The following is a 25641-nucleotide window of genomic DNA, read 5'->3' on the forward strand; positions in this document are numbered from 1 at the left end:
ATATATATATATATATATATATTATGTGGCCTGCAGATTTGTTAAATTTTCATGGCCCACAACCAAGATACACTGTGCTTTAGAATTAATCCTGCTCATCTGTGATCAGATGTTTGAGTTTTTGATAGGTATTGTTGTTATGTCTTTCCATTTTTAGATAACACAGTTGAAACCGAGGCACAAGAAGGGCATAATGGAATCAGATGTGAGATCTGTTTCATATTTGTAACTTTTCAAATGTGTGAAGGGCCCTACTGGGGAGAAGTCAGCCTTTTCAGGGATTTTCAGCTGAGTTTCAACCCAAAATACTGCGATAATCCATTGAAATCTGCCACAAGATCTTGAATATCTGCCCAGTGTGGCCTAGCATTTCACAGTGGTGTCTTATTTGCAAAGCCCCTACACAGCAAAAGTGCTGCTTTTGTTCTCTCCTCTGGCAGGCCCTGACAGCCCTCATCCTGCTGGGACCTGAATTGATGTTTTTTAATTCTGAGTACCCCAAACTGAAGAGCAACCTCAAAGCCAAGTCTTCTTCATTTGAAGTTTGGCTGTCTGGTTTCAGTGCTGTTTCTGTTGATTTCTCAGATCAAATTTCTGCTCACAATCTTTGTAAGTTGGGCAGCTCACAGTAAATCCCCCAAAGATTTGCAGGCCCATTATTTGGTCTGGCTCTGGGCTCTCGTGTCGGCTCCTGTGGCCTTCAAAGATTGTGCGGACAATTCGTGCGGTGCTGCATGCCAGATGAGCTGCTGCGGGGCTGTCAGGAAGACAGCGGCAAGGCCCCTTGATTGAAGGTAAAATATTCTCCTGTGTGCCCCAGAGGATAAGTGGAAATAAAACAGCATTGCAAAATTGCCTTGGTAATTGTGGCTTTTGCAGCTGCTGAGAGAGAACTGAGCAGCAACATTTTTGAGGAGAATAAAGTGATAGCCTGTGAGTGAGGTGTTGTGGAATTTACTTTGTAGATCTCTTTAAATATCATGGACACTCTTTACTCCTACTCCATCTCTTTCTAAAAAGAATTTAAGAGAGTTTATGTGATAGAGTTACAGTAAGTTGAAAATATAAAATCAGGGCCATAAAAAAGGTAGGAGGGAGGGAAAAAAGCTATGTGTCGCACTTGTTTTTGAGCTTCCCGGAAGCCAGAGGGAAGAAGGAGTTAGTTAGCCCAGGTTCTTGAGATCACCCTCTTGGTATCATTGGCTTGCAAATGAGTAGGAGACCAAGACACCTCAGAGCAGTGTGGTGTCCCCTAATCTATAAGGAGCCTGACTTGGCAGTGCTTCCGGGTCGCAGGGGAGAAGGAAAGCTGCCTCCCACTTCCAAGGGAAGGGTGTCCTCTGTAAGGACAAGGAAATGACAGCACTCAGTGCACCTGGATCAGGGGCCTGGACTAAACCGTGGTGCTGTGTCTTTGCTATGTGACCAGATTTTCCATTGGTTTCAGGTTACCGGATGCGATTAGGGTCTAGCACGGACAAAAAAGATTCTGGCCGCCTTCACGTGGACTTTGCCCAGGCCCGGGATGACTTCTATGAGTGGGAATGCAAGCAGAGGATGCGCGCCCGCGAGGAGCGGCACCGGCGCAAGCTGGAGGAGGACCGGCTGCGGCCGCCCTCCCCGCCGGCCATCATGCACTACTCGGAGCACGAGGCCGCTTTGCTGGCCGAAAAGCTGAAAGGTAGGAGGCCATTGCCCAGTGAAAGAGAAAGACTGTGGCCCCTCAACACCAAAGCCCTGTGTGTTTTTCTGTTCCTTCAAGAGCTGATTCCCGATGACGGGTGTGGGGGGCGGGGGGGGGGGGGTCACTGGGAAGAAGGACTCTGCTGAGCTTGGTCCTGCCGTTGGGACAGAGCCCTGCCCTTTTCCAGCACTCACCGTGGTCTGGGAATGTGTGTGCACTGCCACTCAACAATCGCCTGGAAAGTGGGGAAGAAGAGCCATGAGCTCTAGCCCCAAAGCTGGCTACTGCCCTCCGACTTGTGTTGCATGAGCTAGGCTGGCGTCTACACCTTGGGCAGACGGTCCTGGTGTTCCTCCTGCTCTGGAGAGTTTGCACCTACTCCACACTCCTCACAAAGCCTTCCTTAACCGTATCACTCTGCACTGGGGCAGAAGAGACATGTGGAATAGGATTCCTGGCTTCAGCGATGGAGTTGAAGGGGCACTGCTAACACCTACCAGATAATGAGGACGAGAAGTGTGCATATTTCATTTCTTCAGATGCTTTCTGTGTTCCTCTCCTGTGTTGGATGCTATGAGAGATAAACATGTGGAGGCTTTATTACCTGCACTAGTGAACTACAAATGAATCGGGAGGGGCCAGGTCTTGAAATGAGGATTGGGTGTGTATGTGGATTTTTTGTCATTACTAATCAAAGTTGTGTGACATGAGCAACATCTGAGTGTTTTACAGTCTGTCCTCAGGTTGTTGGGCGTGTCAGGTTTTAATGAGAGTTACATAGGTCACAGTCGTGGGCCACACAGAGGTGTCTACAAGGAAACGATTAACGGTAATACAAAGTCAGTGACATGATTGTTCAAGGGATGAGCAACGTGCTTTGAGAGCTGAGGAATGAGTGCAAACACTGTTGATGAAAGTGTGACGGAAGTCTTCAGACAGGAGGCTGAATTTGAACTTTGCAAGATACACAAGATATTTTTTTCCTCGAAAAAAGAATGGGCATAAACACATTATTAGTCAGAGGCTGGAGCCCTGGGAATAAAGATAGAAGGAAGCAGAGAGAATTTGACACCCAAGGAGAAAGGCGTGCGGCCTGCTCTGGCAAAGGTGAGGCCTGCGTGAAAGTCATAGAGGCCCGTGAAGCTAGAAAAGCAGCTGGGCCGTACAGTGCGGCCTGAAGGCTGCTGCTGGGTTTGGGGTTTATTCCACCTGCAGTGGAAAAGCCACTGAAGGTTTCTTATGAGGGGAGAGATGCAATTGGTCCTTAGAGTATTTGAGAGCATAGCCAGTGTATTAAATGTCAATGTGTAGAGTGGATTGGATGTTTTCATTACAGGAAGTATATGAACAACTGCCCAAATCCTATTTTAGAAAGATAGGAAGAACAGTTTTTCTATGCTTGAAAAAAAAGATTTTTTTAAACAAAAAAAACTTCTGCTTCTAGCCCCCATCCCCTGTTCTGGGCTTGGGAACCCTAGTAATCTGCAGCTGCACTGAAGTGCCCCATTGTGACACAGAGGCCATGACTGTCCCTCTGACAAAAAGCCTATAAAACATAAATACATCTTCTCACTTTTCCATTCAGACTCGAAGCCTTATCAAGTGGCCAGAAAGAGAAAGAGCAACATCCTCAGCCAGGAATGTTGATTTGGGAACAAATACTTGTTTCTTTCAGATTCAGTGCATTCTGTATTTATCAGCTTCTGCCGTGTCCACTCTTAGGAGTGACAAAAACTATCACTTTGATTCTGTGACCTCATGAAGGAATTTCAGGAAGTTTGGTATCTACGTTATGTTACTTTTTTAAGGAGTCAACACAGAGAGTATCTACGCATACCAGAGGAATACTGCATTGCCCTTCCTGTTAGGATAGCAGGATAGCAGATTGGGATGTCAGTTTGGTAAAGTAATTGGCAAGCCTTGCCATTTAAAAAAAGTGTATATATATATATATATATGTATGTATAATTTGCAAAATTTAGAAGCTGCACCTTTAAAACGTACCGTGTGATCCCTTGAGAGAGAACAGATTGGAAATTTTAATAGATGGCAGTTACAGTAGAATGAACTAGCTGGGGATACATCTTAGGCAACAGTCAGGTAATATCAAGCTTGATGATTTCAACCCAAGCACAGAGCTTGGAATATAAACAGCATTTAATTGCTTAGGAAATTGGCTGCCTCAGAGATGAAATCCACTCATGCTCCTTATAATGCTGCAAAGCCAGACAGGAGGAGCCGAGGAAACTGTTTCCCTGAAGATGATTTCATTGATATGGGGATATCAAATGCAGTCAAGTCCAAGGTAAAGAAGCGTAGGTCAGAAAGAAGTGGGAAAGCAATCTGAAAATACCTACTTGGATTTTTCTTTTTGCCCTAGAGAAACGTTGCTATCTTGTGTTTAGTACAAACATTTTCCCCATTTTTACATCGTACTTGTTCATTCTTACAATTTTCTTTTTGAAAATCAGTTTTATCTAACAAAATCTATATAGGCCAAGTCTTCATTACAACCAACAAGGCATTTTCCATCCTGCTCAGTGCTAAAACTATGCACATAATATATGCTCAGTAAACTATTTGCTTTCTTTGTTTCTTAGCTATTTGGATCTATAAGCATGTTGCATTTCTGGCCAACAGTGCTACCAGGCATGACCCATGGCCGAAAGTTAGGGAAGTGATGTGCACTCGGCCATTATTCCAATCACTCCACAAGTATTTGTCAAGCTCTTTACCATATGCCTGGTTCTGTGCTGAGCGCGTGGGAAAAGAAAACAGGATACAAGCCTCTACCTCATTTAGTTCGAGATTTTTGAGTGATAGAGGCAATTTACAAAGCACTCTGTACTTCCACTATTGCAAGTGGCAAGTGCAGGGTGCTATCCCAAGAGAGACAGGCACCCCACCTGGCCAGTACAGGGTGAGACGGGGGAATCTTCTGGGATGAGTAAACCTACATTCAGTGGCCACAGGGCCTTCTGAAGCCAGAAGAAACAATGAGGTGTAACTGTGTAGTACCTAAGGCATGGAGCTCCAGTGTCTGTTACGTTAGTACAAATTCTAAAAAAGAAAATTAGCAGGCGTCCTGCTGATTAAATAGACATTGTTCTGAGACAATTCAACTTAATGAAGACTGACTGGGAAGTGCTCACAGACCAAAGTTTATAGCAGGGCTTTGAGAAAGTGAGAAGGAGCTCAATAACACCATAATTACACTTTATTGGAAACAGTAGCACCAGGCAGACAAGATAATGAATTTCAGTGTCTAACACAGACCATCCACCCCTGGAGGAACCCTGTGTTTGGACTGTGGAAGGAAGACATTGATCAGACAGTGAGGAGAGATTATATCCTAATTCACTGAGGATCTCTCCTAGCAAGAGCACTTAAAATATTTTGTGTATTTTCCCTGCTTTGGAAAGCTTCACATAATCTTTATGTAATGAAATGGAGAGTTTTTTCTGTGCATCCGGTGAAGTTTTGACACAAAACTTGGCAAGCAGTGCCCTTGGGATTTCCCGATGAGTTGTCAGAAATTTGGACCTCTTGGGGTCAACACCCATAATTTCCAGGGACTGGACTCTGGGTTGCATACGGAGCGGCCCAGCGTCTGCCCGCCAAGGGGAGAAAGGGTGGACGTGGTGCTAGCGTTGTGCTGAGATGGCTGCCACTATTTATGATTCTAAGAATGTAAAAATCGATAATACTATTAGCCAAGTGGAAGTTCCATTAGTAAAAACCAGACTTCCTTCTGAGGGCACAGGAGCCTGTTTGCGAATCACTTCTTCAAACATTACTCATCTTCATAAAAGGAAGATATGCCATTTCATTTAGAAACATTTTGCATGACTCCAAAGCAGGAATAATCAGTGTATTTTCATACTGCCCCCCTTAGTTTTCAAATTTTTACAGGTACTAATTAATTAGGGAAAGTGTGTGTGTGTGTGTGTGTGTGTGTGTGTGTGTGTGTTGGGGATAGCGAGGAATCATGTATAGCTTTTTATGCTATTATGCTATTGGAGGATAGTTAAGGTACCACCCCTTTTGATGGTTAATTGCGCAGCCAGAAAATGGAGACTTGTGTAGGGATGGCCAGTGTGTGGGAAAACAGTGAAATTTTACAAACATGGTAGTAGCAGTTGTAGCCATCTTGGAATTCCCATTCTCCTTGTGTGTGTGTGGGGATAGCGAGGAATCATGTATAGCTTTTTATGCTATTCATGATTTGGAGGATAGTTAAGGTACCACCCCTTTTGATGGTTAATTGCGCAGCCAGAAAATGGAGACTTGTGTAGGGATGGCCAGTGTGTGGGAAAACAGTGAAATTTTACAAACATGGTAGTAGCAGTTGTAGCCATCTTGGAATTCCCATTCTCCTTGCATCAATGTGTGACTATACACTGTGACCTACTGCTTCCAGCTATCACAGAAGCCAGAAATCAATGACAGCTGTATAGACACACCATTGTGTGTGTACACATGTGTGTACACGTGTGTACATGTGTCTGTGTGTCCCATGTCTTTGAAAACAAATGTGCTATAGAATGTCTTCCCCCCCTTTTTTTCTCATTTTCAATACATTGTATTCAAACCTGGAATCTCCCCTCCTGTTGCTCCTCTATAGACCCAGCCATAAATAAGGGTACTACAGCCACCAGTGTTTTCATATTCATTGTTCATGGCCTGACTTTTACCCCATGTGCTCTTCTGAAATTTAGGGCCAGATCAGCCTCTGCACACAAAGGGGTAGAAAATAGCTACTTACCAGTTTTATTCCTTCCCCCCTTTGTTAACTGGACATCAGTTTGATTAGAAGTTCACCGAGTGCCCACCTGCTGAGTCCTGGGCTCTGTGCTGCAGCCTGGGCCCTGCCCCTGTGGAGTTTGCAGTTCTATGGGTGCTAAAGTATGCGGTGACAGTGAAATCATGACTGCCTTTCAAATATTAAATGACCACGTGCCAGTGATTCTATTTAACTCTTTAATTAATGAGGGAATCGGTAAGAAGTTAAAACTGGTTCAAAAAAGAATTTGCTTTCTGAATATTTATATTTCCTACTGGACAAAAAATCATTTGCATTATTATAGAGAAGAATTATTTGCATTGTTATCAGTTTTCCACAGTTTATGTCCTATTCCCTACCACATTTTAACATAGCCTCATCAAAAACAGCTAAGGTTCACACCCATGTAGAATCAGATCACCCAGGGGCACTGGAGAGGGGCCTCTGGTCTGTGCCCAGCATTCCATTGAAAGGATCCGCAGTCACCTCTAGGCCCATTTCCAAGTCTTTAACTTTTTTTGCACATGTTTTCTTCCAGGATAGAGATGACAGAATAGCAGCTATTCTTTAAATGGGGTAGGGAGTTTGGGGACAAGAATTCTCAAAGTTCCTAAGAATCACATCAGATCTTTCTAATATTCTCTAATATCCCAGCTGCAACTTTCCATTTCAGCTTTTCAGGATCTCTGAACTTAGATGGGCTCCCAAACAGTTCCCTGGCTTCATTGAACAATTTCTTCCAGTGCTTCTCAAACTTTAATGTGCATATGAATTACCTGGAAGAAAGAAAATGCAGGTTCTGAATCAGAAGGCCCAAGAGGGAGTCTGCATTTGCAAACAAGCTCCCAAAGGAGGCTCATGCTTGTGGTTTTTGAATAGCAAAGATTTATTCACTTGCGATTTTTTAACACCTACCTTGTGCAACATGCTCAATAAACATGGAAGAGAGGGGAAGGGAGGGAGGTTGACAATCGGAAGTGACCAGGAATGAAATGAGATGGGTATGGATTCAGGAAGTGACATTGAAGTATGATAGATAATCATCATATTATTTTGTCCTCACAAAACTAAAAATGGTTATTGCCTTCTCAGAATTAAAAATGCTTTCAAAAAGATTTTTGAGCCATTTGATAAGCTGGTTAATGCCTGGCTGTAGAGGCTGTGCTTCTGTGTGATTATCTGACATCGCCCTTAACTTTTATTGCCAATGGTAATGACCTCAGGGGCCTGAAGGATAAAAGAATCAGCCAGCTTTAAGTGCCATTTATCTCTGATAAGCAGTGTGGCAATACTTTTTATCATGAAATTAAAATGTTTATTGACAACTGATGTTTCCCAACTTTTAATTTGGAGCTTTCTAGTGTTTATCACTGCAAATCTATTAGAAATGGAGCATAATGAAATAAACAGGGTGGAGCAACAGTAGATTTATAATTGTGAGTATATGAAACACAGAGTTTATTCTTGCATTATTAATTATTATACAAACAGCTGTAAACCTACTGTTGCCCCACCCTGTAGATAGATTTCAAAGGGAAAAACTCAGAGTAACCAGCAGACGGCATATTTTTCCTGGAAGTTTTATTCTGATATTAGCCTCTCACAACTGGAGACAGATCCATAAACCAACAATTATTGTACAAAATGACTGATACTTTAATAGCAGGATATGTAGAGAACTGTGGAAATATAGCAAAGGGGCACCTAATTCATCCTAGGGTTACAGAAGAGCTTCTTTTATGAAAGGCACTTAGGCTGAATCTGGAGCAAAGACTAACAGCCAGGTGGACCAGAGTGTGAGGGCTAGGACCAGTGCAGAGCATGTGCAAAAGCAGGGAGGAGTGTGACAAAGAGATGGTGGGATGGATTGAAGGGTAAAATGCAAATTAAGGAATAAAACTTAGGAGGTAAACCCAGGTGTGACATTGTAAGGACCCTGGTTACAAAATGTTGGTCAGTTTTTAAGGAGAAAATTCTCCATAGACACTTCATAATACTGTACCAATATTCCGAATTCTTACTGTGGAAAAACCACATCTGCACCCATGTTCAGAGGTGTGCCTAAACATGTTCATAGGAAGTACTTGGAATTCTTGTAAGTGTGTCTGATGTGATTTTTATGAACACTGTTAATTTCTTTTCACAGGAATATTTTAATAATCCTGCAATCTAAATCCTGTTTAGTTTATATTGTTTTCTGCTTTCCGGTGATCTTTGCAGTGAGTGCAAAATTGAATTTAGATATTGAAAATAGATAGATATTGAAAACAGTTAAAAATTGAAAATGACCACTCCCCATACTCCTCGGTAGCCATTCAGAGAGTTACTGGCCTAGTTTTGATTAATACAAAATCACTTCTTACATGGCAGCAGATATTGACTAGAGTTACCAATAGTGCTTTACCTAATGTTTTTTTACATTGTCTTGGAATGTCAGTATATCAATCATATATCGGCCTGCCAGTTTCAGAAAGTTCAGAAATGAGGATGAAAATTGGGAGTTTTCAAACCTATGTATTTCTTTTAAGTTAATGGAGTTCTATCTAGTATTATTTGTTAAAATGTTAGAAAGGCTCTTTCCTACTTACTTTTTAAATTGCATATTTGCACTTGCACAATCCTAAGAATGTTTTCTCTCTTTCTAAAAACTGTCAGCTAACAATAATCTGCTCGTGAGCTTATGCTCTAGGACTAGGAGTGATGAACCATAAAATTTGGTTTTTAGACAATTCAAGCAAACATATATTTTCTTCCTAACAGTAAATTAGGATATCTACGAGCTGAGTGACCACAAGCAAGAGAGAAAAACTACCAGTTTGCAACGGAAGGAAAGATAGAACAGTGTTGCTCCTTCTAACAACAGGTTGAGGGTTTTTGTTTTTTTTCTTTCGTGTTCTATAGAAATGAAAGCCACAGGCAAGGGGAAAAATGGTACAAGAAGCCCGTGCCCTCTTTTTGTTGTTGTTCTTATTTTTTGAGACAAAAAAAAAGAGATTTCTTATGAGCATTAGTTTTATTTCTGCTGTCTTTTTGGTGGTCCATTCTCCTAACATATATTGGCAGGGAGAGAGGTAGAGAGTGTGAGGGAGGCAGAATTTATTCTGGCTGTAACAGTTGCAGCGGGTCTCTCACAAACATAAGGCTAAATTATGGGCCTCTCCATGGCCTGAATGTAATGTTAAGTTGTATGATGGATTTTATCTTGTACAAGCCGCTCAGGTCCACAAAATGAGATAAGAAATCACTGCAGCTGAAGTTCACGGAGGGTTGAACTTAGACAGAAATTCCAGAGTTAACAAAATTGTGTGAGCCAGCTATGATGCCGAACAAGTGTGTTCTGTGCCTTCGGGTTGAGATTTTCAAGAAAATGTGAGTCTTTCACTTGCAGGGTGCCCTGTGGGCGTTCCCCAAGCCAGTTATCTCCTCTGGCAAAAGTGCCAGGGCAGCGGGGGCAGGTGCACAGACACAAAGCTTTGGTCCCCAGCTCAGGCTGCCACTGCACAGCGGGGGAGGCCTGAGTGGCTGGTCAGTAGTGCCTGGGTAATAGCTGCTTCTGTCCTGGAAAAGGCAGAACACACACCACAAGCACTGCCTAGGCTGATCCACCCTCATGCAGTTGCGTACCTCCTGGCCCAGCCACAGCCACAGCAATGAAGCTGTACCTTGTCTGGGAGGGGCCTCTGTGAAAATACGATACGGTATTTCTACAGGACTCTGCAAAATTCACAAAGCACTCCACAAATGCAGGTTTTGTATGATGGGTAAAATTATAACAATGGTTAACTCCAAAACATCTGTGAATAAGATAAGGTAATAAAATAAAATCTATCTATATAATAGAGGAATGTGCAAATTAGCCGGGATGCCATAACATCATGACCAAACAGCAGGGACCTGAGGCTACAAGGCGCCTGGCCGGGGCAAGGGACCTCAGGCCACGCCCCTGGCCCCAGCGCTGGGCCGGAGGACCTCAGGCTGTGCTGCCTGCCCAGCAGGGCTTGATGGGGGACCTCAGGCCATGGCCCTCGCCCTGGTGCCAGGCTGGGGGACCCCTGCACCCCCTGCCCGGCACTGGGCTGGAGGACTTGAGGCTGTGCCCCCCACCCAGAGGAACTTGACAGGGGTGGGGCCGGCCAGGTCTGGGTATCACCCAATGGGCGTGGGGCCGGCCGGGTCTGGGTCTCCTATGTTTTCAAAGCATGTGCGGGTGGTGGGTGGGTCTTGACTCTAGGTCCCACGGTGCGCCCCAGACTCTGACAGGAGGGAGATTTTCATATACATTTTACTAATTTTCTTTCATCTCTGATACTTCTATTATAGAGAAAGGGCAAATAGCAATATTAAAATATTTCCTCTAATTAATTCCCTTTTAATGTGCACGAATTTTGTGACCAGGCCACTAGTAGTAAAATAAAATTCCCTTATCAAATATGAATCACCCTCTATCCATTCATCTGGAGTGTATATATGTTTACTAAAGGCCAGGTGCACAAATTTATGCATGGGTGGGGTCCTCAGGGTGGCCTGTGGGCCCTGTGTCTGGCGCCCATCCCGAGGGGGGTGGCGGGCAGGACTTGATCGGCCCTCCAGGCAGGCGGTGGGATGCCCTTGCTGGCCCAGGATCTGGATCCGTCCTGCTGACATTTGTGCTGGTTGTCAGGAGCCACCTGGCAGGTGCTTTCATACCATTTCTTTCTTATGGAGCATCTAGGGAGGGGAAGGGGCCAAGGTGCCCGAGGCCGACTTCCAGGAGGCCAGCAGTGCTGTTAGGATCGTGCCAATGGCACCGGTCCGTCAGTAAATGGCCTGTTCTCTGAAGATCGGACCTACAGGTCTACTGAGGGAGTGAGTGGCTGCCGCCAGGCTGGTGGACCTCCGGAACGGGTTGGTCAGCTGAGCGGTGCTCCCGCTGTGGGAGCACACTGACCACCAGGATGCAGCTCCTGCTTTGAGCGTCTGCCCCCTGGTGGTCAGTGCACGTCATAGCGATCAGTCAACTGGTCAACCAGGCTTTTATAAATATAGATGTTTGTATGTGTATATATGTGTATATGTATGTGTGTATATATGTGTATATGTATGTATAAACACTATAACTAATATGCAAACTCTGTACAGTAATATATATTACATGCATCTACGCACATACACACACAAGCACACACACAATACATAAGGATGTCTCTGATGTTCCTCCAGGGAAGGGCACATAGTAGGCACTCAGTATTTGTCAAATGAGTAAGAATCTGACTCTTCTAATTTTGCTCCTTATTTTTAGAATTCAGACTCTACCCAGTTTATTTGAAAAATGTAGAATATTTTTCTTAAATCACATTTTCCAGGGGTAGAAAAATACCAACAAAAGACTCCGCCCTTTAAGTTTACCTGGAAAATGCGAATGAGCTTTCAGCAGTAGGATTGATTAATGTTGTAATAACTGACATATAACTTCCAGTTCCAATTAACTTAATCACCTTCAAACATGCTTTTTCTCCACCTCCAAGCCATACAACACAGGTCTGTTCCAGTAACCAATTCCAAACAGGCAAATCCATTTGTTTTCTTTGAAATAAACTTTATTACATATTTACCCACTCCTATCCCCCTCCTCGACCACATACATGCCTTAAACCAGGTTCAAATAGGTTTTCAGTAGCCTCCCAAGCAAACACTGACTACTTCAGGTCCTCTTTTGTTGAAAACAAGGAAATATTCTATTTTTCAGCCTACTCAAGTATGTTATACTATACCTAAAATAAAATTAGTTTTGAACTGTAGTAGAACAAGAATTGACTTGTTCCTACTACCACCTCAGGAACAATATATTATATTATAACCAGTTTTATAGTGCTTTAATCTGTCTTCCTCAGTTTGACACTAACTCAGCTGATTCTCTAAATCAAAAAACTGGTATCACAGTATAATTATTTCTGATCAAAGAATAAAGAAATGGAGTCCATATAGATTACTATCAGTTTTTGAGCCAGACTTCAGAAAGAGAAATCAGGGTTTGGAGGAAGAATGAAATTGTATGTAATTACAAGGAATGCCCAGAACAGGTCTAACACTGAGCTCAGCAAGTTGGTAGATAGGAGGGTGAAAATGTCCCTTTGTTTCTTGTATGTCTGTGATGCCAGGGAGTTAGATGGGAACAGAAAGCTAAGTGATGATAGAATGATTAGTCTCAGGAAAACTAATGTGTCAAATTCTGAAAATGAATCCATTAGGATGGGTCAAGCTCTGTCTTTTGAGGGGAACCAATGTGAACTGTATTTTCTTGCCTTGGCATGATTTGTACTTGGTGGTTTTCTGTTTCCAGATGATAGCAAGTTTTCAGAGGCTATCACAGTGTTACTTTCCTGGATTGAACGAGGGGAAGTGAATCGGCGTTCTGCAAACCAGTTCTATTCCATGGTGCAGTCGGCCAACAGCCACGTCCGCCGGCTAATGAATGAAAAGGCCACCCATGAGCAAGAGATGGAGGAAGCCAAGGAGAATTTTAAAAATGCCTTAACCGGAATTCTCACTCAATGTAAGTAAGATTTTGGGGGCCATGTGTCGTGTTGTGTTTTTGCCTTTTCTTTTGTATTCATTTTATTTTTTCATTTGGGGGTAAGTAGTTCAATAATTTCCCATCTTACTCCATATCGAATGGCAAGCCTCATAACCTATTTCATGTTTTGTGGCAACTTGGAGGAACACGGACCTGCCCTGAGAGCTTACTTCTCAAGGTGAGCAACGTTTCTGTAGCCTTTCCTCAGAACACCCAGCCCGGCCATCAGGTAGACCTACCACAGTCCACACCACACCTGTGGGCTGTCCACCCCCACATGTCCTCCTAGTGCTGACAGTAGGAAGAGACCCTGAACACATTGCCCTTGGGCTCTGTTTAGGAAGAAGGTACCATCAGAAATCGCCTCCTCAGGACCCTTTATTTGAGGTGAGCTTTTGACTGTCAACTCGGGCAACTCAGGAGCAGAGATTTTTCTGCAGTATTATTTTTTTGTCCTTTCTTCATTTGGAAAGCAAATTGCCTTAACTACTTAATGCTGGTGATTTTTCATGTCTGTGTCCTAAATTGATGAAGGGGTGTAAATGGGGCTTTCTCATAGAACAATAGTCAGGGTAATTGCCCAAGGCTCTATTAAAAAAAAGGGCGTATATTTTTATGGGCACTCTATCTGTGTCTGTAGTTAACGTCACAGCGGCATAATGCATCACAGCTGCCGATGTTCCCTTGCTGGGTAAAAGCCACTGAATGGCACGGTAACAATGCCGTGCTCCATTCCACACCAGGTGCAGGATCTCACACTGGAGGGTGACTGTGATTTACATATTCATTCTGGGAATGTGTTATTGTCAGTGATATAATGTGCCAAAATGGCTAGCACCTCTTTCATCAGTGTAAACCCAAGAGATAATATATCTGTTAGAATGGGGAGAGAAAGGGCCAAGAAAAACCAGGATCTTATGTGTAGAAGTGTTTTATATAACTTTGTTGTCAAAAGACCATTTTTGTGGCAGTGTAAAATATTATCTAAGAAACTCCCAAACATAAACTCTGATAAGTGGCCAAATAACAAATGTGAGACCAACCTGGGACACCTGTCTTTTTACATATTCTGTCTTCTACAGGCCACTATCAGACTAGCTTCCCCACATTCCCCAGTCATGAGGAATGGCCCTTTACCCAGCTGTGAATGCCCAGCAATCCTGAAGTTAAGGTCACTAGGGGTAGGATAAAGAACACTAGTATTGATACCACCTTTCAAAGGAGGGAAGCAAAGAATGGATTAGTGGGTAGAGGAAGGGAAGGGTGAATTAGTAATGGAGAAAAGGGAGAGAGGGAAAAGCCACACAATTCTAATAATACGATTCCTGTAAAATTAAGGCAAGAAGCCAAATGCCTGAACAATAGATGATCACTGGCATCCATTCTAAATAAATTCTCATTCCTATGCAGTTTACAGTCCTGCTTGGGGGGCAAGACTGAACTCTTAACTCTAACAATGAAGACCAAGGCAGCCACGTATTAGAAAAGGGGATGAATTTAGTTTTCTTTGGCAGTATCTTCTGAAAGAAGCACCCATTAAAACAAGGTTTCAATCGTGGCTGGAAGAATACGACATGCCTGCCTAACATGATACACAAATAAGCTGGCCTAGGCTTGAAACCACTGAGCGCCAGACAAAGAAGTCTAGTGTGTGAAGATCCAGACCTCAGCGTTTTATTACTGAGAAAAGTTAAATTGGAAAACAAGGTTGAGATCTGCAGCAATAATGGAGAATGGGCTTCCTGACAGGGCTGAGCATCTGGCCACAGGCCTCTTCCCCGGAGTCTGCACCTGTAGGTGCAGGTGGAGGACCAAAGGGGAATGAGTGTCCCTCTAACCCGGCTGCTGCACCCCCTGGCTGAGGAGAACATGAAGGGCTGGAGCAGGGCCAGGAGTCCTGGAGGGAAATCCCACCCCATGGAAACCACAGGAGTGGAGACTACTCTCATAAGTACCTCTAAGGTGCCTCAACTGGAAAATATCAAATATTGACTTCTTGATTTTAATCTTCAAACCTGTTCTTCTTCTGAGTTTTCCATCCCATTTTTATAAATTCTCAAGCCAAAATCCTATAACTTTTACACCCATCATCTCCCACCACAAGCCCCACATCTGGACCATCAGGAAGTCCCGATGCTTCCCCCTTCAAATAGGCCCACTTTTCTCCATTTTAACTGCCACCACTGCAGTGCAGGCTGCCCGGGCACAATAATAGCCTGGTGTGTCAGTGAGACACTGTGTCAACCTGTGAGGAACGGAAAACCAGACCCAACTTTATCTTACACAAATGGAGTTTTTTCTTGTCACACAGAGTAAAATCCAGATTTTGGTGTTTGTCGGTACCAGTTCAGTGGTTCAAGGCTGTCAAGCCTGAGTTTCTATGATATGATTAGCTTTTCCTAGATGGTTGTCTAAGATGACTGCTACTGCTCCTGCCATCTCTCTCTCTCTCTCACACACACACACACACCCACACCCACACGAATCTCAAAACTTTAGATCAAGAAAGCAAAACTTGCCCAAAGATCCTCAGCAGACTCATTTCTAACTGCAGAATTATTACATGTGGCCTTGACCACCTTCAAAGAAAATGGGAAATATCCTACTTCGGCTGGACCCTTTGCACTCCAGAATAAAATTGCGTTCTCACAGTAAGGAGGAAGGGGACAATGGCTAATGGGAGCGCATGTTTCAATTTCTGCCATACATGTAGGGGTGGGCAAAAGTAGGTTTACAATTGTGAGTACATGAAACACAGACTTATTCTTGTATTATATTTTTTCCACAGTAACAACTGTAAACCAACTTTTTCCCACCCCTGTAGTTCCTCCCTTTCCACTTTTATCCCACTTTAGGCTAGTTTTTACACATTATTCTATAAAATAAAAGCCTAGCCCTAACCGGTTTGGCTCAGTGGATAGAGCATCGGCCTGCGGACTGAAGGGTCCCAGGTTCGATTCTAGTCAAGGGCATGTACCTTGGTTGCGGGCACATCCCCAGGAGGGGGTGTGCAGGAGGCAGCTGATCGATGTTTCTCTCTCATCGATGTTTCTAACTCTCTATCCCTCTCCCTTCCTCTCTGTAAAAAATTAATAAAATATATATTTTTTAAAAAAGCCTAATGTGCAAATAAACCGAATGGCAGAACGACCAGTGGAAGGACCAGTGGAATGACCGGTTGAATGACCAATCGCTATGATGTGCACTGACCACCATGGGGCAGCGCTCAATGCAGGAGCTTCCCCCAGCCCACAGGCCCCAGGCCAGCCAAGGTGGGTGCCAGCAGGGGCCCCCTGAATCACCCTGCTGGTCACCCCACAGGTTGGCCCTGATCACCGGCCAGGCCTAGGGACCCTACCCATGTGTGAATTTCATGCACCGGGCCTCTAATCTGATATAATGCACATCATATCTTCCTCACTGAAATCCCTGCATAGCTTCCCATTTCACTTTAACAGTCTCTCTCCCTAGCTTAAAAAGCTCTCCATGCCTGCTCTTCCACGTCAGTCTTCCCTGACTCACTCTGCGTCACCCTTCCTGCTGAGCCCTTCAGAGCTACCTCCCACCTTGGAGTCTTTGCACATCTGTTCCCTCTGCCTGATGTGCTCTTCCCCCCACTCTTTGCATGCTTGGATCCTTCTCCTCCGTTAGGTCTGATCCACCCTTTTCTAGTAGGTTCACCATCACTGCATCTTATTAGGTCCCTTGGAGCATTTATCAAAATGAGTGATGATTTAGTGATATGTCTGCTTTTGATTATTTTAACAAGCATCACAAAGGAAATCCCATCACATGGGTAATGAGGTTTCAACATGCATGTGTAATCAAGCAAATCATGAAAAGAGCTAGCTAGCTATGTTTTCATTGGAAATTGCTATACTTTACCAGACACTTGCTAGCAGGCTAGGAGATATGAGGAGAGTTAGAGTGAAAGAGTCAACAACAAAAAATCATTTTTACATATTCCCAACTGTAACTAACTGTCCAACAACCTTCACATTTCCCATATCCTTATTACTATTTGGGAGATCACACTTAGCCCTGTAATTTGATTCTGGGAAATACTTCAGCAGCCAGCAGATATCAACAGAGATTACAGACATTCTAGCTGATCTTGACAGCCTCAGTGCTGGCTGAGGGGTACACATCCCAACCATGGAGTGCCTGAGCAGCCCTCCTGTGAGTCCTTAGTAGTGAGCCTGAGCTGGAATGAAGCCTGTGAGATGGAACAGGAAGATTGCGTATCTCACTGAGCAACCTCAGGATGTTTCATTCTCTTCTGTGTGCTGTTATAAAGCTGGTTGCTCCCCAGATGCAAAGGGGAACCAAATCCTAGCATTCATCATAGAAATATTAGCAGTAACCTGGTAAACTCTAGGTAGATGCTCATTTCATTATCCTTTGAATTTTCAAATATATATTTGATTTCAGAGAGGAAGGGAGAGGGAGAGAGAGATAGAAACATCAATGATGAAAGAGAATCATTGATCAGCTGCTTTTGGGCATGTATCCTTGACTGGAATTGAACCCAGGACCCATCAGTCTGCAGGCTGATGCTCTATCCACTGAGTCAAACCAGCTAGGGCAATCATCCTTTGAATTTTAAATATTTCTCATGTCATATCTTCTGGAGTTATGTTTATTTGTCTCAACCATATTTTTTGCTTCCTCCAGCTTGGTTCCATGTGGTATAATGACCTTGGTATCCGTGCCTAGAGTTGAGTTTAAACAATAACTGCTTTGTCCACAGTGATTTGCATACTGTATTTCCCCAAAATGGAACCAGTCATACTCCCATTTATCTGCATTGTATTCCTGGCAAACACCATAGGAATCACACTTTGTCTTTCTCATTTAGAATTAGGTTAGGATTTTTAAGCACCAAAATTCAGGAATGGCATCTCAGCTTTCTCCCTGGTGGTGGAAAAGCTCCTGGTTATTCAAAAGTAGCCCCAAGCACTCTCTCCACATAAAGATCCCTAGTGTCAATGCTCTTCTCCATCAGAAAGCCAAAAGTGTCGGGAAATGGTTCTGAAGCGGTTTGGAAGCAGGTACTAGTATATTGATGAACCAGGTTATGTCAGCAAGTGTGGCTGGCCTGGTGTCCTGAAGGGACAGCTCATGTAGCAACTCCCAGGAAACGTCAGGTACATTGCAAAGCTCCAGGCACAGTAAACAGGTGGGTCCCTATTTAGATTTTTGCTTGAAATAGCCAATTAGTTGAGCATGAAAGGGGAATTTCACTAAGTGTTAGCCCATTAAGCTGAATTAGATGCCCCATTCTCCTTTCCTTGCTTGTCATATTTGTCCTTGCTTTCCTATTTGAGCAAGTGACATTTTCTCAAAGAGGAAAAAACTAAGAGCCATTAATAACAACATAAATTTAAAAATGTGATTTACTTCATCAAAGCTCAGCAGTTACCTTCTAGCTGTGTTGGTGTTATGTTCCACCAACATTTGTTTAAGTTCTAACCTTTTTTCATATCTCTGGCCTTCACCACAGGATCAGCTATTAAATATAATCAAACAGGCATTGTTTCCACCTGAGCTTTGGATTAACACATCAAGGGGCAGCGACTGAACCCAACCAAGAGATTGGGGGAGGATAGCCTCCATTCACTTCTGTTTGGGATCATTTGTTACTTCTGACCATGGATGTGCAGTTGTCAAAGGTGTTAGATGAGGACATCATCTGTCCTGGAGTGGGGGTGTCTCTTCCTTTCTGGGCCAGCTGGGTAGCTCTCATTTGCTAGATATATAAGAAAGAGAAAAAAATTCCAGCTCATATGAATCATCTTATTCATATGCTATCATATCCTTATATCATCCTTGTCTCATGTTTATGTCATTTCTTAAACTGTCTATCAGCAGAAACTTCCCCACGTCTCCCAACTGAGAGATTTTTGGGTTTCCATCTTCTTTGCTTTTAAAACATGTATGTTTCTGACCCCAAACTTCATAATGAGATTATTACATACCCTTTGTTACTCGTGAAATAAAACTGATCTCCAGTGGAAAGAGTCCCCCTGTTTTTGTGGGTCTCCTTTCTTAAGCAGAATTACACCCATGGTAATACAAAGTACAACGTTGCAAATGAGTTTTAAAATTTCACAAAGACTATAGATTATTAAAATATTCTTAAAACAACACCTAATTCAAATATGGCTTTTAATAAAATTGTTTCTCTTTATTCTATAAAAAATGTATGCTTCCTAGGAACTCCTCGTAGGCCTGCCCACTTTCAGTTTTTCAGTTATGAGCAAAGCTCATCATTTCAAAGCTCAGGGAGAAGTTGTTTATAAAGTTCAGGAAGCATGTACCACGGCATTCAATTATTAATATGCATGTCAAGATGATCAATTGTGCATGCCTTGTTACAACACACACATCTAATGAAAGCTTGAACACTCCGTGATATTCCCACTTTGGTACTTTGCCAACATGCTTCCTGGAGAGAGAGGAAAGAGAAGGAAGCAAAGTGCAAAAAAAGGCAAACGGGAAAGCAGATGGCAGTGGAAAGGGGTTTATTAATATTAATTTAAAAATACATGCCATAAACATAATGAACAGAATGAGAAGTAGAAATTGTAGAATGTCAGAGCTGGAGGAGACCTGAGGCATTCGTTGGCTCCAACCCCTTATTTTACAGAGATGGGAACTGAGGCTCTGGGAGCAGACATGATAGGCCTTAGTCATTTGGAAATCTGTGGGCAGATTAGAATCCAAGACTGTCGGCTCCTTGAACAGTTTGCTTTCTACTACCAGGTGTTTTTTCATGAAAAATGATCAGAAGCCTGGGGCAGGGGTGGGGGCAGGGGTGGACTAGAAGGGTCAATGGGGGGAAAAGGGGAACATATATAATACTTTCAACAATAAAGATTTTTTTAAAAATCAAGTTGACATTTATCCAAATTTAAAAAAAAAGAAAAGAAAAATGATAAGAGGAGGATATTCTCCCTGTAAATGCATAGTTTCCAGGTGGAGGTGCAGAAGTGTGCTGGCATTACACTGTGATCGATGCTGTTATCTGGTTAGAAAAGGAAGTATTTGCCTAAATTAGAATATGTAGCCCTGACTGCTTTGGCTCAGTGGATAGAGCATCGTCCTGCAGACTCAAAGGTCCCAGGTTCGATTCTGGTCAAGGGTATGTACTCTAGAATATGTAAAAAATACTTTAGTTGAGAATTTTACAGTAGTGGTATTACAGTACTGTTAATACTATAACTAGAGGCCCAGTGCATGAAATACATGCACAGGAGGGGCGGGGTCCCTCAGCCCGGCCTGCACCCTCTCTCAATCTGGGATCCCTCTCGCAATATGGGACCACTGGCTCCTAACCGCTTTCCTGCCTGCCTGTCTGATCCCCCTAACCACTCACCTACCTGCCTGATCACCCCTAACCACTCTGCCCGATTGCCCCAAACTGCTCGCCTGCCTGCCAGATCGCCCCTAACCACTCTGCCTGCCTGCCTGGTTGCCCCTAACTGCTCGCCTGCCTGCCTGCCTGATCGCCCCTAACCACATCTGCCTTGGCCCCACTGCCCCAGTTTTGTCCGGAAGGATGTCTGGAATGACATCCGGAAGGTCGTTCGGTTGTCTGGTCTAATTAGCATATTACACTTTTATTATTATAGATTTTAACCTGGAGATTGGGAAGGTTAGAACTATCATGCAAATTTGTTTCATACATTTATCAGAGGAATTGGCATCAACTTCATCTTAGATCTTGAAAATAGCGAATAGTGGAGAGACTTGATTAGGCATGAAGAGATCCCAGTTCTAATCTCAGCTCCATCATCAATTAGCCAGATGACTTTAGAAAAGTCTTTTAAGCTTCTTAGGTCTCCATTTCCTCATCTCTGTAGTGAAAGGGTTTGACTAAACAGTCCCCTAAGTTTCATCACCACTCTGAAAATTCTACAGCCCTCATCCTATCAATGACTTCAACCCTTTAATATCTCTGAACATCTAAACACAAATATGGGCTAGGACCTAGCCATGATGGCAGATGCTCCGAACTGATCCCAGACCAGAAGCTCAGATATTGCTCCACACACATGTTCCGTTTCTGCCTTGCAATGGAGGTTACGTCTGCTGACGGCACTGTGAATTTTAAGCCACATTTCAATGCTGACAGCATGTGGGGCATCCCCTGGTGCTGCACACTGGCCAGAAGTCTTGTCAGAGGCCACATCAAGCACTGACCATCCCCTCCGTCACATCCTCATCTCTTTGCTTGACTAAAGTCATAAAAGCCTCAGGCGTTTGAATGAATGATGAAGTTCATCCACAAATATTTATTGGGTTCCTATTAGGTGTCAGGTAGTGCACCAAGCATGGCAGTGAAATGTGAGGGCTTTCTGATCTCCGTGTGCACCGTGACCCCCCTTTCTAGGAGGTTGGTGTCCTGCGCCACATTTCTTCTGCCTAAAAAGCTCTTTCTGGAATTGCTTACTTCTTAGGAACATCTCAGCTGAACATTTTATTCCTGCCAGGGGAAATTTGGCTCCTCTGTCCCCACTGTGGAAAAAGAACTTTATGAATTGTTAAAATGCTTTCTCATGTCTGTGGTCATCATGACTATCATCCATTCATCCATGGGAATAAAAGCCCTTAACTGTGTTAGCAGCTCCGCAGGTTTTCTATTTCTCCTCAAAATCATACTGATAGCAATGTCCAAGTGCAGGAAGCATAATATTTATTAAAAATACCTCTTCACTCACAGGGAATAGATGTCCAGAGAAAATAGTTTTTATGAAAACTTCCAAATCAAGGACGAGCACAGCATTTCCTGTTGCACAGGGCACCAAAGCAGACAGTGGGGGATGCTGGGGGCCGGCCAGGGCTGCGTTGAGCCTTTTTGATATCTTTCCTTTCACTCTCACTGAAAATATAGAGCCAATGAATACCACTATTAACATTAACATTTGAACATTCTTTTACTGATATGTGCTGAGAGAAGCATAATCATTCAGGAAAGATATAACTTTGGAAGCTGAAGCTGGAAACCCTAACACCGTGACATGGGCCTGGAGAAAAAGACACTGTATTGGGGACGTGTGTGAGTGAGTGAGTGAGTGAGTGAGTGTGTGTATAAGAGAGAGGGAGAGAGAGAGAGTATGCCTGTGAGTGTGTGTGTGTGAGAGAGAGAGAGAGTGTGTGTGTGAGTATGTCTGTGTGTGTGTGTGTGTGTGTGTGTGTGAGAGAGAGAGAGAGAGAGAGAGAGAGAGAGTGAGTATGCCTGTGAGTGTGTGTGTGAGAGAGAGAGAGAGAGAGAGAGAGTGTGTGTGTGCGCGTGTGTGTGTGTGTGTGTGTGTGTGTGTGTGTACATCTGCTAACACACTCTGGCTGCTGGGGAGGGGTAGGGAGGGCTATGAGGAGATAGCCTCTGTACTGCTTTGGAAAGAATCCACACACGGAAAAATGTCACAGAGTTTTTAAAGCCAGGATGCTTTCATACTAGATCTGAGGGAAAGTAAGGTGTCAATATACTTACTTTAAGGCAGAAATGACATGCTCTTGATTCTTTGTGCAGCTGAAACAGAGTACAGCTCAAACAAAAGAAGTCTGTGCCCAGAGAAGATGAGAGGAGCCACAGATAAGGGACACGCTGCTTGAGTAGGGAGACACCATCTCTAGCAGGTGGTTGTGACCCTCAAAGCCAAAAATATTCACCTTCTTCCTTTGCCGAACGTTTGCTGACCCTGTTCTGCGGGGTCACAGAGCTGGAGAGGACATTCGGGCTTATCCAGCCCGTCCCCAGTGCCTGGGGGTCCAAACAGGGGGAGCTTTCTTCAGGACACACAGCTGCTCAGAGGTGGAGTATGACTTGACCAACACTGGCGTCCTGATTCTCTGCTCTCACAGGCAGGAGTGGGGTCCCGCCAGCATTCCCTGGGCCCCACCTCATTAGTTTTCTCTGATGAGGCTTATTATTCAACAACAGTGATAAAAATAGGATTTGGATAAAAGAATGGATTTTAGATTAAAGTGTGTGCTCAGAGTCCTCTGCACTTTTGGAGAGGGAAATATGCTGGTCCTTGCTCCATCATAACATGGAATGTTTTGGCTTCTTGGCGGGCACAAACTTTCATTTCCCTTAAAGTTTCGGCCTCTCCTGCCTCCTTTGGCGTTCTCCACAGCTCCCCTTCCGCACTCCTCGCACTGTGACTCAGTCATGTGCAGGTTCCCCCATCCAGAAATGTACGTTCCTGTGAAGCCTTTTGTAAGCTCATAAGGCATGAAGTGAAGGCACAATTATCATTGATTTTTATAGAAAAATTTTGAGGACTCCCAGACCCCCAAAATAACCTACCGAATCATACTAAATGCACTGAATCTCACCAGTTTTATGCTACGTGTAGCACTCTTACGTGCTCCCTCAGGCTTTTCTTATTATACCTTAGGACACGTCTTGCTAAGGGACGCACACAATAAGCAAAATAAAGCACAGATGCTCGGACGCTGTTCAGAGCTCTGGGGCTTGATGCCGAGAGGCCGCGTGTGGCTCCCGAGAAGGAGCTTGGTGGGCACTGTGGATGCCGGTGGTGTGCGCTGCCTCCAGTGTCGGCTGCTGCAAAACCAACGCTGAACGTTGTTTTCACTTTTCTTCATAAAAGCAAAAATCCTATTCAGATTTCTTCCAGTTAGCAAAAACAGGTACTGATGTTAGGGCTTTAATAAAAGTGAAGTGTCATAAAGCAAACTTTCAAATAGCAGGGAATACTGTATATGGCTGTGTGTTCCCCTGCCCCACTCCCACCCACAGGACTGCAGGGACCAGCAATGGTTTTGGATCTTTTTATCCCCAGCATTTAGTATAGTATCTGGCTGCTTAGGCTTCTCAGTGCACATAGACTTTGGCCTGTAGTATAAATGCATATACAAATGGTACAGACTTACTGGATCTGTGGTTGCCAGAGGCAGAGGGTGGGGGTGGGGGAACTGGTAATGGGGGCCAGAAGGTATAAACTTGCAGTTATAAGAAATGTAAGTCCCAGGGATGGAATGGACAGCATGGTGATTGTCATTAATAATACTGTCTTGCATATTTGAAAGTTGCTAAGAGAGTATATCTTAAAAGTTCTCATTACAATAAAAAAAAATTGTAACACTGCATAGTGATGAATGTTACCTAGGCTTTTTAAAAAATTTTGTTTGTTTGTTTGTTTGTTAATCCTTACCCGAGGATATTTTTTCCATTGCTTTTTAGAGGGAGAGTGGAAGGAAGGGAGGGAGGGGGAGAGAGAGAGAGAGGAAAAAAAAATCCATGTGAGAGAGATACATCAGTTGGTTGCCTCCTACATGCACATGGACCAGATTTGGGGATTGAACCTGCAACCCAGGTATGTGCCCTTGATGGGGAATTGAACCCACACCCCTCGGTGCGTGGGCTGACACTCTAACCACTTAGCCACACCAGCCAGGGCTTTACTAGACTTTATGTGGTCATCATTTTGCAATGTGTACATGTATCAAATCATGTTGTACACCTTAAACTTACACAGTGTTACATGTCAATTATATCTCAAGAGAACTGGAAAAATGTATTTTTAAAAAATAATCTGCTGGAACCTACCCCTAGGGTTTCTATTCAGTAAGTTTGGGGTTGAGCATTCGCAAAAGATGATGGTGATGCTGGCGCAGGAACCACACTTTGAAGAATACTGCTTCATCATCAAGTGAGTGCCTGGCCCAGAAAATCTAAGTAGTTAGAAATAGCCAATTGCTATTAAGTAATCTTTGTAGCACATTAATGAACTTAGTGGAAAATCAAAGGAAAGCAGGGCCACAATTTTGAGGGTCAAAAAGGAGAAGAAATGCCCAGCTGGCATGGCTCAGTGGTTGAGCATTGATCTATGAACCAGGAGGTCACAGTTCGATTCCCAGTCAGGGCACATGCCCGGGTTGCAGCCTCAATTCCCCAGTGAAAGGTGTGCAGGAAGCAGCCAATACATGATTCTCTCTCATCATTGATGCTTCTATCTCTCGCTCCCTCTCCTTTCCTCTCTGAAATCAATTAAAATATCTACACTAATAAAAGACAAAGATGCTAATTGACCGTAACTTTGCTACACCCAAGCCACGCCCACCAACCAATCAGAGCGACCATATGCAAATTAACCCAGCCAAGATGCAGCCACGGAGCTGGAGCAAGCAGGAGGCTTGATTGCCCTGGCGATGGAGGAAGCCAAGCTTCCCGCCTGCTCTGGCCGGCTGTGGCCTCTGCAAAAGGCAACAAAGTTTCAATTATAGAAGCTAAATAAATCCCAGATACCTGCTTCCAGCCAGCCTCCACTGGGAGCTTGCGTGGCTGGGGGCTGTGGCCAGCCTGCAAACAGCCATCAGCCCCTCACCCAGGCTGGCCAGGCACCCCAGGGGGGACCCTTAACCTGAAGGGGCTGTGGCCAGCCCACAAACATCCATCAGCCCCTCACCCAGGCTGGCCAGGCACCCCAGGGGGGACCCTTAACCTGAAGGGGCTGTGGCCAGCCCACAAACATCCATCAGCCCCTCACCCAGGCTGGCCAGGCACCCCAGGGGGGACCCTTAACCTGAAGGGGCTGTGGCCAGCCCACAAACATCCATCAGCCCCTCACCCAGGCTGGCCAGGCACCCCAG

The 25641-nt window shown here is 44.0% G+C and overlaps 1 protein-coding gene across 3 annotated transcripts in view; it reads left to right on the plus strand.

Moving 5' to 3' along the window:
* Positions 1-25641, plus strand: part of ENOX1 (ecto-NOX disulfide-thiol exchanger 1) — a 564230-nt gene that overhangs the window by 403370 nt on the left and 135219 nt on the right. For all 3 annotated transcript variants that reach the window (XM_005853253.2, XM_014535489.1, XM_005853252.2), the window contains 2 exons: positions 1448-1681; positions 12787-12999. In XM_005853253.2, the coding sequence (XP_005853315.1) occupies positions 1448-1681; positions 12787-12999 (447 nt within the window). The remainder of the gene's footprint in view (positions 1-1447; positions 1682-12786; positions 13000-25641) is intronic.

This window comes from Myotis brandtii, unplaced genomic scaffold (assembly GCF_000412655.1).
Source record: "Myotis brandtii unplaced genomic scaffold, ASM41265v1 scaffold1018, whole genome shotgun sequence".
In the NCBI taxonomy this organism is placed as follows: Eukaryota; Metazoa; Chordata; class Mammalia; order Chiroptera; family Vespertilionidae; genus Myotis; species Myotis brandtii.